Source organism: Brachypodium distachyon, chromosome 3 (assembly GCF_000005505.3).
Source record: "Brachypodium distachyon strain Bd21 chromosome 3, Brachypodium_distachyon_v3.0, whole genome shotgun sequence".
Lineage (NCBI taxonomy): Eukaryota > Viridiplantae > Streptophyta > Magnoliopsida > Poales > Poaceae > Brachypodium > Brachypodium distachyon.
The window spans coordinates 32,610,754-32,624,329 of record NC_016133.3 but is presented as its reverse complement, the minus strand read 5'-3'; the positions used below and the strand labels follow the sequence as shown (position 1 = coordinate 32,624,329).

Sequence of the window (13,576 nt, the reverse complement as noted above, 5' to 3'; positions counted from 1 at the left end):
AATTGACAAAAGACGTTGAACGAGAGATGACGGGGCGGAGCTATGTGGAGGGTGGCACCGGGGTCAAAAGAAAAAATTAGTGCATTTCTTTATGATGCACCAGGTACTAACAACATCAGTGCACCAAGCTCAGAGATTTTTTTTGTTGAAATTGCGTATACTTTTGTGTAAATGTCAAAGTTGTGCATCCCGGTATCTCAAACACATGCTATCGATTCCACACGTCACGGAGCAATCGCAAACACAAGCTAGCGCAAGTCTTTCTTTACTCGACTCGTCTCAGCAATCGGGATGCACCTGACGATGGGCTCGGCGGGGAGGAGAGGGACGTCGGCGAGCCAGCCGTGCTCATGCGGCCCGCAGCAACCCGTCCTCGCGCACCTCGACGCTTGCGTACGCGCGCTCCGGGCGTGGCCGGACTCCGGCGCGGACGACGGCCTTGCCCGCGCGGAGTCCGTCCTGGCCGCGCTCGGCGGGCTCCTCGCGGAGCCACGGGCCGCGGCGGCGCTCGCCCACGGCGACGACCGGTCCTCGACGTGTTCCTCGAGCTCGCCGACGTATACGGCTCGTTCGGGCGGGCGCTCCTTGCGCTGAAGCAGAGCATCACGGAGCTGCGGGCGCAGCGCGGGGACGGCGCCGCGTCGCTGCGCGCGCGCAGGCGCGCCGAGAAGGAGTGTGCCGCCTCGCCACCGCTATGCGGCGCCTTTCGAGGCACGCCGTCTCTCTGGCAGACGGTGACTCGGTGACCGGCGTGGTGACAAGGGAGTGTCAGAGGGCTGCGTTGCAATCTCTAGAGGAGTGCATCAGCTAGCTGGAGAGCAGGAGCAACAAGGTGTTTCGCAGTGTGCTAGCAACCAGAGTTTCGCTTCTCAACATCCACAGTTCCTTCTATTTCTGATGGCTGGGAACCAGATTTTGTAGTCAAAGATTTTAGAAGAAATGGAAAATTGTGTTAGAGTTTTACTTGTTACTCCTACGTTTCTAATTAATTGGCACCGGATTTTTTCAAAAAAATCCCTGTAAATTTCCGAAATAAACTTGCAGTCCACGCTCTATTAGAACTTTTGCGAAACCCTCTTGTAAATTTTTGAAATTAACGCGCAGTACACGTTTAATTGAAGATGTGGACTGCAGGTTTATTTCGAAAATTTACAGGTTTTTTTTTTTTGAAAAAAGACCGGTGCCAATTATTAGGAACAAAGGGAGTACTAATTAAAAAACACACTACTTAGATGACAAATCCTGATTTATAATTGTAGAATAGTAGAATTTGGGTTTTGAGGTACCACCCTTCCTGGCTTATCGTATTCAGCAACAATCTGAACTTTGAGAAATGATCGAGCTTCAGTTTGATTCTAGTAGAAGAAAAAAAAAATCGACTCCGACAGATTAGCATTGGAGATGTATGTGCATAAACTTTTCGCACCACGCCTTGCTCCTGCACAGAGTAATTTTTCCCATGAGATTCATTTTCTGGGCGAGATCTGCTCCAACAAGTCGCAACGTCATCAAAACAATACGGTGATCCATCTCTTGAGTTGCAGCTTACATGCTTACCTAGGTTCTTCTGTTGACTTATAAATATTGTCCACTAGCGAACATTGTACATCGGTGTTGTGCATGCCTAGTCTCATCATGGGGTGAAGCCAGCGGACCTGCGGACGGGGGATAGCAACTCTGCCACCTCCAATTTGTTTGCCTCCTCTATCCAAATCCTGGATCCGCCGCAACCACGTGAAGGCACGTCTGCCAATTAGAATTTCCAGACAATATTGTGGTGGTTTACATGATTTGATGGAAACACTTTTTTGAACACCTCTAGCTCCGCGATGCTGAAAGCTCCTCATTCGTAGCCTCACAGGGTAGTTGCAACAACATTTCATCTCTATTGGCAGGGGAGCGTAGACCTCCTTTGATTATTAGTGCTTAATTGCACAAGTGGATCGCTTGTCTCGCTTTTGGTGGTTGAGCAAAGGATGGATGCCAACCTAAACCTGGTTTCGTGGCTTGTTTTACCAGCCTGGTCTTAGCCGCATGAAAACAGAGGCTCCAACGAAACCGAACCCGCCTCCTCCGCCTTTTGGGATGCTCCTAACCATTGGATGAAGCCACGCACAGCCTGGATCGGGGATGGTGATTGGTGAACTTCTCGGCAGAGTTGATAGAACTGCAACTGCAAGCATCTGCTGAGTCGACTCAGCCTGAAAACCTTGTTCTGAAAATGAGAAATATTTACTGTTTTTTTTTTGCGCAAAAAGAAATATTGCTATTTTAACGAAAACAACAACAACGGTAGTAATACTCATATCGCAAAAAATTGCAGGTTGCCTTACTTTCATCAAATTCACGTGCAGAGACTGTATATCCAAGAGCAAAGACCCTCGTACTAATCAATTTTTTCTCCATCGTACTAATCATCTTGTCAGTTTCAACACTCCACTGCTGGATTCCAATTTCAATGGGTAAGCAGGCCAGCTGCACTCTATTCAACGAATCCAAAAGTCATGTCCAGAATCCAGAGTGTATTACCACTAGTAGCGGGTTTGCCGTCATGCCGGAGTACAGAAAACAGCAGCTCCTCGCCTCGCATCGGCCAGCGCCGCGCCAACTCCAAGTGGCAATGATTTCTTTACGTTTTTCTTCGTGCAACCAGCACCTTCGCAACAACCATTTATAATTTATAGCCTGCGCCCCTCAACGCATCAAGGAAGAAACAAAGCAAGCAGCACTCCAAGCAGACATCGGATGCATCTAGCAAGCAGATCAGCTGGGAAGACGGAGGTGGCGGCGCACGCCCGGTCAGCCAGCCTGCCGCACGAGCACACACACCCCGTCCTGGCGCACCTAGATGACAGCATCCGTGCGCTCAGGTCGTGGTCAGCCATAACTGCCGGTAAGTCCTCATCCGGCATTGCGCTAGTGGACGCCATCCTGACGGCGCTCGGCGAGCTCCTGGTGCTGCCGCAAGCCGTAGCAGCCTTCGGAGACAAGGCTGCGTGTGACCCTATCCTCGACAGGTTCCTCATGCTCGCCGACGCCTACGGCACGTTCCTGTCGGCCCTTGTCACGCTCAAGCAGAGCGTGGCAGAGCTGCAGGTTGGCACTCGGTGCGGAGACGGTCCGATGATCTCTGCATCGCTGCGGGCGCACATGCGGACGGAGAAGGAGCTGTGCCGCCTCATCTCCACAATGAGGCACGCCACCAGATGCACACTTGTGGTGTTGAGACCGGCGGATACCATGGACAGGGAGGTGATCGACAGTGGCAGAGGTGGCTGCGGTGACTGTGGAAGCGTCTGAGGCCATCTTCTTGCAGTGTGCGGCAATGTCACCGGACATGCCGGCAATTGTCCAAAAGGTGTCTTCAAGCAAGTGGCTGGCTAGGCTAGGTGTCAGACCAGCTGCCGAGAAAGTAGCATCGGAGACAGCAACTGTGCCACTGGAGAGGTTAGAGAAGCTAGAGGAATGCATCGATGGGCTGGAGATCGGGAGCGAGAAGGTTTTCAGGAAACTGTTGCAGTCTAGAGTTTCACTCCTGAACATTCTAACCCTCCAGTCATGATGACTATGTATAGAAAGTCTAGATTTTAGACGAGGAAGCAGGGTACATAGGAGAGAACTTAAAGAAGAATGTAGCAGGGAATGTCTAAGATGAAAGTAGCAGAAACATGTAGAATAACCGTGACATACCGTATGTAGTTTCAGTTCAGCAGACTCCTCAGTATTTTTTGTTCTTGCACAGATTCGTCTCCCTCGGTTACAAACTCGAGAAATGATGGTACAGACTGATTGAATTTTTCATGTCAGCTTAGATGTAGATCTGAGCAGAGTAACAGATCACGTCCAGACATACAAGTTCAGTGGCAATAGCTTGGCCACAGCTCAAATTCACTAGTTGAATTGTAGATAACTGGTAGACTGATAGCTGACAACATGTCTAATTGTGCAAAACTACAGCCCCCCTGCATTTTGTTCATAGGCCCTGTGGTGATCCTCTCTAAAGCTTCAGAGACATCATACACATCCCTGTTGAGCTCCTTCAGCTAGGAACTAGCAGCAACAATGATGAACTCATTTTTTTTTTGAAACTTTCAATGATGAACTCATTCGTTAGGTTCCGTAAACTGGCTTCAGTTAAGATCATTTCCAGAGAAACCAGGGGACTTTTCGCTCAATGCTTTTCCTTCAAAGTATACTGCAAGCCTGTTTAATGACATGTTAAATTAAACATAAACTTTGGTATGAAAGAAAGAACCATGAAACACTGTCAGTAAGAAGAAGGCAAGCAGAACAGATTGAAGAGCATGAAAATCTGGGAGCTAAAAAGAATAAACCAGGAATTAGATGCACCATGTTTCCTTAGTAAAATATAGAAGACTATGGGGCCAGTCAAGGCAGTCAAACGGATACTGTATTTCTCAACTACGATATTCTTCAATGATACATGCAGAGCTGTGCTGTAGCCAGAATTTTAAGCCAGGGTGGTCCATTTGACACACTTCCCCCCCTTTTTTTGCCAAATATATAACATGCTATATATATACTTTGCCTGTCACACAACACTGAACGCCCTTGACTGCCTCCACGCCTAGCGCTTACCGGCTGCATGTGCGCTATGTTGCTGAGCTCTCCGATTGCTTTGATTTCAGAAATGGGAATGACAGAACAGCTATGTTCGAGAAATCACTTCAGAAACGGAGCGATCAGGATCAGTGATCATACGGCTCGTACAATGAAATGAATACGTCAATACGAGAAGGAGGCCAGAGGCTAAAGCAGATACTGACCTGGTCATGAGATAATTCGGCTGGGGTTTCTGCTGTATTTTACAAAAGAAATTGGGCGGAATTATACAGGGGTATATGCACCGATGGTAAATCCCCTGGCCACCCTTTGGCTACGCCCCTGATGGATAGGCCACAATACAGAAGCCCTCTGACTACATACAGTATGCATGTGTCATCGTGAATAGAGCAACTTATCATACAGTAGCCTATCAGTGAAATAACCACATAAGTGCATACACCATACAGTTTAAATCAGGTTCCATCTAAAAAATTACAGATTGCTAAACTTTATCAGAACTTTCAAATTTCAGGATAACCTGGGAAAACATGAAGCAGATGTAAAAAATCTAGACAAGTTTCATACCATCAAGACTTCAATGCTTTCCTTACTTGCATCTACACCTCCAGCGATAATACTTTTCTGCATAAACCAAAAAATAATGTTAGGCCTAGGCTAGCATATTGCAAGCAAGCAATGTCCATCATTACGCCATCACACAAAATGATACAACTGCAAGCAACCCCACTCAACTGATAGAAAATAGTACTCCCTCCGATCCTAAATTCTTGTGGTGGTTCTAAATTTGAACTAAAACCACGACAAGAATTTAGGATCGGAGGGAGTATCTCTCAAATTAGACCTATCAAATTTAATTGACACAACGTAAGCGTTCCATACTGCTTTGTCAGGATAAAGATACATTACCAGTCAACTATGTGCTACTGAACTTCAATCGTGAGCCAACAAGCCAAGTTAAGAGAGAGATGTTGAAAAGACACCCATCTTTCATGTTGTTAAATGCCAGAAGACAAATCTCCCTGACCATTGACCGACGATGGGCAAAGCACCAGTTAAACAAGTTATGCTAAACAGGAGTTCAATTAAACCAATAATCTCCTTGCTATTTCAGTGCTCCGTCTTCTCAGATACATTGAACCATCAAACATCTAGCTCCTGCAAATCATCATAGCTCTCGTTGGTAGTGGCATTGGCACTTGAAGACATGTTGGCATTAGAATTGGCATTCCCAAGCCCATGGCGACGCAAGAGCATGAGCTCGACAAGCTTTCTCCGTGCCTCAGAGACATCATTTGCCTCAACAAGCTTGTCACGGTCATATGCTTCCCGCAGGAACACGGTATGCCGCTTTCCCTTTGCTGATAGGTAAAATATCCCAGGGTGATCCAAGAACACGTCCCTGACATTCACCTCGATCCCAAACCACTTACGGAACTGGCTGAATTTCTCCACCTCCACCATCTTCTCCACGGTCAGGCTAAGGAACTCGTGTGCAATTCCAACTGCTCTCTTCTCCATCTTCTTCCTTGCCATCTTCGACACCCTCTTGCTCCCGCCAACCTTGCGATCCACTACCTCGTACGGACCAATGTAAGGCAGCTGCTGCCACTCATTAACCTTCTTCCGGTACTCCTTGGTCAGCTTGAACCCCGGCGGGAACTGCAGCTTGAATGCGTACTTCTCCGGCCGGGTCTTCTCCACCGCCGGAGTAAACTCCTCATTGCTCGGATCCGCGACGAGGTGCAGAACATGGGTGTTGGGCTCGGCGGGGTTGGAGGACAGGCGGAAGAGGTGTGGATGCTGCGCGACGACGGATTCCTCGAAGTCGTCGGGGAGAGCGAGCTCGCGCCAGACGCGGAACACGGCGCGGAGAGGGAAGGAGCGGGACGCGGACATGGCGAGGAGGCGGTGGAGCGTCCGCGCGGCAGCGCCAGGGTCGGAGGCGATTGCCAGGAGCTCGGCGGCGGGCGGCGTGAGCGACAGGGAGAGCGGGAGCGGGGGCCGGAGGTCGAAGACACGCGGGAAGAGGCGGAAGAAGTGGAGCGGCCCGCGGCGATGGAGGCGGAGCGGGAGGCGGCGGGCGAGGTCAGGAAGCGCGAGCGGCTCCGGCGACGCCCGGAGCGCGTCCAGCAGCGGCGACGCCGCCACGAGCGGGAGGTAGGCGGCCACGAGCTTTTCGAAGGTGTGGTCCAGGTGCCGCGCCGCCACGTGCTGCGCCGCGGTGGCCTTGCCGCGAGCGTGCAGCAGTATCGCCATCGGCGTCGAGGTCGGGGTCGGCGGCGGCCGCGGTGCGGCGTAAAGCCATTGAAACGCTGGGCGTCATGGGCTGCGATTGGATGCGGCGTCGGTCTCGGGCTCTCGGCCCAATGGCTTCGTTTCAGCCCACCTAAAACGCGGTATCTTAAGATTTCCTTTTTCGTGGACAATGAATCAAAATTCCCCATCTGCGCCAACGCGTCGCGGGTCGGACAATGGTCGAACCAAACGCATCTGGAGAGTAAAAATCGGAGAGAAAGCAGGCTGGTGTCTCTCCATCCCCTCTTCTGCTGTTGCGGCGGCCGCCCCTTGTCGCCGGCGAGTCGAAAACCTGAGGTGAGATTACACACAACCACGCCCACCTTTCTCTGCGTGTTTTGACTATCTCGCGAATGGATTTGATGGAAAGGGGGCCGATTCTCTTGCCAGAGAAATCCTCGTCGGGAAGAAACCTCGCTGCGGGCTTCCGCGGAAAGGAGGAATGTGCCGCTTCTGCGTCCGCCTTACGTCGGCGCTCCTTTTTCTCTTTTCAGATCCCATCCACGGCAGCCATGCCTTCGTCTACGATTCCACGGTTTTATTTCGCTTTCCTTGGATCCAAAAAATGGCCAGTGTTTTGTACCATGTCAAAGGTCATATGTCTATTGATAGCATGATACGCATGCAAATTGGGAAATGCGTGTAGGTTGCGTGCTATACATGGTTCTGAGTTGTTGCTCGGATCCAAATTTAGCTATCTTCAAACACCACGTCTTGTAATTTCATGACCAAAATAGGTAGGATCCCAAAGAAGTAACATTAGATGACACTTTTCGGCCCAATGATCTGTGCGATGGTGCTGAGCAATATCATCCTTTATTACAAATTAACCTCAGTTCTTTTAGTCCCATTTTCTGTTTGCATGATTTGATTAAAGTGACTAGGAACAGGGCTTGGAGGAAACAGCACATAATTTTCTGCCATTTTTTCTCTCCGCAATATCAGGCAAAATAAAGTGGGTCATATGGCACTTGGTTGCATCAACCCCTGTGCCCTGTGGTCCATGCATTTTTATTGCACCGACACTGTTCTTTCTAGCATGACATCATGAAACATGTACCCTTTCTATCCATGGCTATGGTAGTTTATTTATTTATTTCATGTCAAAAGGAAAAACTGTAGAATGCTGGGAGCAAATGGAGCGCCGGCAATCTCTCCCCCAAAACCTCTGTGGTGCTTGCCCTTTCGCCATTGACCAAATCCTGTCCACTCCATGCAGGCAAAAATCAAGGGGGAGGGATAAAACAAAAGTACCAGACTGTGGTGTGTGGGCAGATAAATAAAGGAATAGATCAAAAGTAGAGCCTTTTGGTTTTACCCTGCTTCTACTGCAAACAACCATCCATCATCATGTGGCAAAGCTGCCCAGATCAATGATAGATCAGGCCAGAGCTAGCGAGGGCAGATCAAAATTGCTAGGGTGACAAAAGGGGCGGGTACAGGATTTACATCGGTGAAGGTAACCCTAGTTCTTGAATTATTTATTCATTTAATTGTGTGGTGTTCTTGTTTGCAATCTTGATAATTTAGCAATGATATGCTGTTGTCGGATGACATTATCAGGTTATGTTGCCAATGTATATAGTCTTACTCTGCATGCTAGAAAAGTGATTTATCACGCGGTATTAAATTGTTTCGTTTCAATCTTCTGTACATTATCCTGTCAGCGTTGTTAATTTTTCCACCTTCGATTTGTAGCAATCATCTCGTTTATTACTTGGACAAAAAATCAACACTAGATGTTTGTTTAATAGGTTGGGAAAGAAAAGCAAAGGCAAACGCAACAAGATTTGCTAAAGAAAGTACGTTCCATTCATATTTTATTTTTGAGCAAGTGCAATTTTCATTTACGGAAGATTCTCTCATCCATGCCCTGAAAGCTAAGCACCTTGCCTTTAGCAGATTGGTTCTGTTTCCCAAGACCTAACAAAAACACATGAAACCAGACTACCAGGTTTCCAGGCATTTTCACAATGTGCTTGCCATGGTCCACTTCCAAACGTCAAAGATTGTTCAGGAACCAATAGACCAGTAATTTCCAAGGACCGCCACTGGATCACAGTCTGCAGTTCTTGCCATGGTCCATGGTATATGAAACGTGAAGTGTCACGCCACACTCATGCAAAACGGCCTAACTGCAAGGACTGGAGACCCTGTTCTTCTCCAGTTCTCGTCTTCTCCATTGATTCCCCGGGCCAAAACCCGCTGGGTTTCCATTGCCGTTTGTCCAGTGCCATTTACGGCATCACCACGTGAGCGAGAGTACAAACAGCAGCCTCCCACGCTTTTCCTCCCCAGTTCCACCCTTTTTTATCCCGTGTCGTGTCGGCACGATCTTTCTGCCCTGTTCCATCAGGCCTGTGGGTACGGTGGTGGCCTCCATTTCAGACCTCTTTATTTATGGGAGAGCGGAGTGCCCGGATGGGGGTAACTGGGGCGGGGCGCTACTGACAGGTGAGCGTGTTGGGCGTCAAGCCACTTCACTCACCTCTTCCCATCTCAGTGGCCACACCACTGCCTGCCTCGCTTCGCCATTGTTCCCAAGCTCTCGCATAAAAAGAGTTGGAGCTTGGGCTGGAGGGGGCGGTGCCCTCGGCTCCTTCCTCTTCTCGGTGCGGCTCCTCCTAAGGCAGCTTATTTCCAGGTCTGCGTTCTGGTAGCTTTTCTTATTGCTCTACTGTTTCTCGGAGTAGTGTGGGTGAGTGGATCCCTTGGGGAATACAAGTGCTTTAGCCACTCCGTGAGATATTAGATTTCTCCAGTCTTGTGCTTAGTTGTCCCCTCTTATCTTGTAGCTTCCACTGAGTCCTTTCGCTTTGAATCTTTACTGTTTAGCTCCTTTCCCCTTTATCCCATCATCTTTTCGTGTCTTCAGCAAGAAGCATGCGTCTATGCTTCTGTACAGTTTTCTCCTCTTTCCTGGAGCTGAATTATTTTGATATTTTGTCTTCATGGCCTGAGGATCTTGTTGGTAATGTTTTTTCCTCCTGCTGCTTCCTTGGATGCTATTTGTACATGCTTTTACGTGGTGTGGGATCTCATCATCTCAAGTTGCTTATGCACTGACAAAATGCTCAGGTTTTGTAAGCATTGTGTTCTTGTTAAGGGTTCGGATTGATTCATTGATATCTGTTACCTTCCTTCCCATGGCTAGATTTGACATACAGTAAAACATGCTGAACTGCAAATCTTCGTAGTTCGTTAGTAAGATAACTTCTCGTAGCGAAATAAATCTGTTCTGCTATGCAAGCCTTGCATATAATTTCTACTTCCCTTTTCAGCTCAAACCCCAAAACATGATATGTAGCTTAAATTCGTCAATTTAATCCATTTAGTCGTGAACTATGGGATGCCTTGTTAAATTGGTACATTTCTGCTGCACTTCGTTAAACCCCTGTACTGACACCTCACTAGTTCATCATACTTGCAGGAGCCATGCCTAAAGATTACCCCGCATCTCCTAAAGCCCAGCACCTGCAGGAATCCAAGAAGCATCGTCTTACCTATATTCTAGTGGTCAGCAGCCTCTGCGTCGCCTTCTATGTCCTTGGCGCATGGCAGAACACCACCATGCCGAAGCCCGTGGGCAATTCGGCAATCGCCCGAGTTGACTGTGATCCCACAGCTCAGAGAGACAGCTCGGTGCCATCTTTTGGGTCTGCATCTGAGACTGTGCTCGACTTTGATGCACACCACCAGTTGAACCTCACTGACACGGAGGCTGTGGTCCAGCAGTTCCCAGCGTGCTCACTCAATTTCAGTGAGTACACACCATGCGAGGACCGGAAGCGAGGCCGGCGGTTCGAACGGGAGATGCTGGCATACCGAGAGCGCCACTGCCCGGGCAAGGATGAGGAGATCCAGTGCCTCATTCCCGCGCCACCAAAGTACAAGAACCCCTTCAAGTGGCCACAGAGTAGGGACTTTGCTTGGTTTGACAATATCCCTCACAAGGAGCTCAGTATCGAGAAGGCTGTGCAGAACTGGATCCAGGTGGAGGGCAACAAGTTCCGGTTCCCTGGTGGTGGCACGATGTTTCCACATGGTGCCGATGCTTACATTGATGATATTGCTAAGCTCATCTCATTGTCGGACGGGAAGATCAGGACGGCGATCGATACGGGCTGTGGGGTAAGCGAATCTGAATCTTCTGGCTTCAGGTGTCTGTATGTCATGGAGATGCTCATACTTTTGTATTGTTGAAGGTTGCTAGCTGGGGGGCTTACTTGCTGAAGAGAAACATCATTGCCATGTCGTTCGCACCGAGGGACACACACGAAGCTCAGGTGCAATTTGCACTGGAACGCGGTGTCCCTGCTATCATCGGCGTGATGGGAACGCAAAGGTTGCCTTACCCATCTAGGGCATTTGATATGGCACATTGCTCACGCTGTTTGATTCCTTGGGGAGCTTATGGTGCGCACTTCATACATCTGAAATTTCTCCAATATGTAGCTTATTTTTAGCTTTTCAAGCCATTCTTGGGTTAAAGTGAATTGATTAATTGATTGGCTGTAGTAAATTTTTCTATAGATGGACTGTACCTAGCCGAAGTCGATAGAATTCTAAGGCCAGGAGGCTACTGGATTCTCTCTGGCCCTCCAATCAACTGGAAGACGCATCAGCAGGGTTGGCAAAGGACCAAGGAAGATCTCAAGCAAGAGCAAGACAAGATTGAGAATGTCGCAAGGAGCCTTTGCTGGAGCAAGGTAGTTGAGAAGAGAGATCTCTCCATCTGGCAGAAGCCTAAGAACCACCTTGAGTGTGCCAACATAAAAAAGAAGTATAAGATACCCCATATCTGCAAGAGTGACAATCCTGATGCTGCCTGGTATGAAATTGCTTGCACAAAAAAAATAACCTGACAAATTATCTGTTTTTCTTGCTCTGAATTATTATCTTCCTTGTGTATAGGTACAAGAAGATGGAGGCATGTGTTACTCCCCTGCCTGAAGTTAGCAACCAGGGATCAATCGCTGGTGGAGAGGTAGAGAGATGGCCAGAGAGGGCGTTCACAGTTCCCCCAAGGGTTAAGAGGGGTACAATTCCAGGGATAGATGTAAAGAAGTTTGTGGAGGACAAAAAGCTTTCGGAAAAGAGGTTGGCATACTACAAACGCACCACACCCATAGCAGAGGGGAGGTACAGAAATGTGATGGACATGAATGCAAACTTGGGTGGTTTTGCTGCTTCCTTAGTTAAGTACCCTGTTTGGGTGATGAACGTCATTCCAGTTAATTCAGATAAAGACACCCTTGGAGCAATTTATGAGCGAGGATTTATTGGCACATACCAGGACTGGTGTGAAGCTTTCTCGACGTATCCCAGAACCTACGACCTTTTGCATGCTGACAATTTGTTTAGCATCTACCAAGACAGGTGAGGAACTTTCTTTTTCCAGTATTTATGTTAGCTAGTGCTTCTTAACCTGTTTTAATTACCTTTGTTCTGTTGCATCCTTACGGTTACCATCTTCAAAATGTGTCGATAACTCAGCTGCCTAGTTTGTTACTGTTTTGAGAAGAAACCTAGATAGAGTTAACTGAAATTAAGTTATGTCAGAGATAAGGGGAACTGTGTTCAGGGAACATGACCGCAGGCTAGTAATAAATGATAACTAATGGTGTCATGGTCCTTTAGTCCTTGCTAGGCTCATCACTTTACCCTTTGAGGACTGTATGGCCTCTACAGTAGTGGAGTATTGTTCGCTGTTCATACTGTCTGCAAGTCTGTGCCTTAAGATCATGGTTTAAATGCTACTCCCTCCGTTCCGTAAAGGTTGGCATGGTTCAAATCCGTGCCAATCTTTATGGAACGGAGGGAGTGCTTATATGTGTTTCTGAAAGCACGTTGTTACATTTAACTAAAGCTCACGCTTGCTGAAACCTTATCCCGCCATACCGGATAAGTTACCGTGTCAGCAACGGAAGCGAGTTCGGAAGAACTGTGACTGTAACAAACACAATACTGTGAAGACTCTAAACTCTTAGGTAATGTTTATTCGCTGGAATTTGCAGATGCGATATAACCAACATCCTCCTGGAGATGGATAGGATACTGAGGCCCGAGGGCACGGCCATCATCCGCGACACGGTAGATGTCCTCACCAAGGTCCAGGCCATAACCAAGCGGATGCGATGGGAGAGCCGCATCCTTGACCACGAGGACGGGCCCTTCAACCCGGAGAAGGTCCTCGTAGCGGTCAAGACATACTGGACAGCCGACCCGTCTGAGCACAGCTAGCTCTCTGAACATTGAAACGGCGGCTCGTGTGTTATGATGGCGTCGTAGTTTCGCCATTTCAGTGTAGTAGTATCAGGTCGCATGTTTCTTTCTCTTTTTTTTGTCTAATTCTTTGTAGTTTCAATCAGAATGAAAAAAGAGTTAAGAGAGGGTTTTGGGGTTGGGCATGGGCTTGGTGGGTGATACTGATATTGTGATACAGGAGTTTTCTGCAGGCAGGGTTAAAAGAGAAGTGCAGATCTTGCATAGGTTTCTTGTTCCCATCCCAGTTTCACGCATCGAGGGTAGAGCATAGATTTCTTTGGCTTGTAATATGATGGCTATATGTTTTTCTAGAATACAATATGATGGCTATATGTTGAGCTTAACTGGAATGTGTATTTATTGAGTTTGCTTACGTAGTGCTAGTGCTTGAAATGGTCAGCTCAGCTCGTACAAATAATTCTTTCCA

The 13,576-nt window shown here is 48.1% G+C and overlaps 2 protein-coding genes, 1 non-coding gene and 1 pseudogene across 11 annotated transcripts; 3 read left to right on the top strand and 1 right to left on the bottom strand.

The window, feature by feature from the left end:
* The first annotated feature begins 52 nt into the window (after nt 1-52).
* Nucleotides 53-1,226, top strand: LOC100835236 (annotated as a pseudogene).
* Nucleotides 1,227-1,485: 259 nt separating this feature from the next.
* LOC100834624 (protein ROOT PRIMORDIUM DEFECTIVE 1) lies at nt 1,486-6,938 on the bottom strand. 3 transcript variants are annotated; one of them, XM_010236601.3, is made up of 5 exons: nt 5,494-6,938; nt 5,152-5,208; nt 4,788-4,993; nt 3,691-4,203; nt 1,486-2,215 (listed from the first exon to the last, which is right to left on the bottom strand). In XM_010236601.3, the coding sequence occupies exon 1, from the start codon at nt 6,841-6,843 to the stop codon at nt 5,728-5,730; it is 1,116 nt and encodes a 371-aa protein (XP_010234903.1). In that variant the 5' UTR covers nt 6,844-6,938; the 3' UTR covers nt 1,486-2,215; nt 3,691-4,203; nt 4,788-4,993; nt 5,152-5,208; nt 5,494-5,727. The 3 variants fall into 3 exon arrangements, with proteins under 3 accessions (XP_010234903.1, XP_024317036.1, XP_003571961.1); XM_024461268.1 differs by lacking the exon at nt 1,486-2,215 and having other exon boundaries at nt 3,774-4,686; XM_003571913.4 differs by lacking the exons at nt 1,486-2,215; nt 4,788-4,993 and having other exon boundaries at nt 3,774-4,203.
* On the top strand, nt 2,672-3,697 carry LOC100834928. Its single transcript, XR_002964912.1, has one exon. It is a non-coding gene; the product is annotated as an uncharacterized LOC100834928 (transcript).
* Nucleotides 6,939-7,031: 93 nt separating the features above from the next.
* Nucleotides 7,032-13,526, top strand: LOC100828212 (probable methyltransferase PMT17). Of its 7 annotated transcripts, none has more exons than XM_014900988.2 (7): nt 7,032-7,179; nt 8,102-8,341; nt 10,313-11,013; nt 11,088-11,298; nt 11,401-11,713; nt 11,797-12,261; nt 12,900-13,526. In XM_014900988.2, exons 3-7 carry the CDS (start codon nt 10,318-10,320, stop codon nt 13,123-13,125), a joined length of 1,911 nt encoding a protein of 636 aa, XP_014756474.1. In that variant the 5' UTR covers nt 7,032-7,179; nt 8,102-8,341; nt 10,313-10,317; the 3' UTR covers nt 13,126-13,526. The 7 variants fall into 7 exon arrangements, with proteins under 7 accessions (XP_014756474.1, XP_024317034.1, XP_014756472.1 ...); XM_024461266.1 differs by having other exon boundaries at nt 10,297-11,013; XM_014900986.2 differs by lacking the exons at nt 7,032-7,179; nt 8,102-8,341 and adding an exon at nt 9,299-9,526.
* The last annotated feature ends 50 nt before the right edge of the window (nt 13,527-13,576 follow it).

Excerpts from the sequence above, each read along its gene's own strand:
- LOC100828212 (XM_014900985.2), top strand. The coding sequence starts at position 9,766 with ATGCGTCTATGCTTCTGTACAGTTTTCTCCTCTTTCCTGGAGCTGAAT. Across the intron at positions 11,714-11,796 it reads GACAATCCTGATGCTGCCTG|GTACAAGAAGATGGAGGCAT; the intron begins GTATGAAATTGC and ends CCTTGTGTATAG. Across the intron at positions 12,262-12,899 it reads TTTAGCATCTACCAAGACAG|ATGCGATATAACCAACATCC; the intron begins GTGAGGAACTTT and ends TGGAATTTGCAG.
- LOC100834624 (XM_010236601.3), bottom strand. The coding sequence starts at position 6,843 with ATGGCGATACTGCTGCACGCTCGCGGCAAGGCCACCGCGGCGCAGCAC.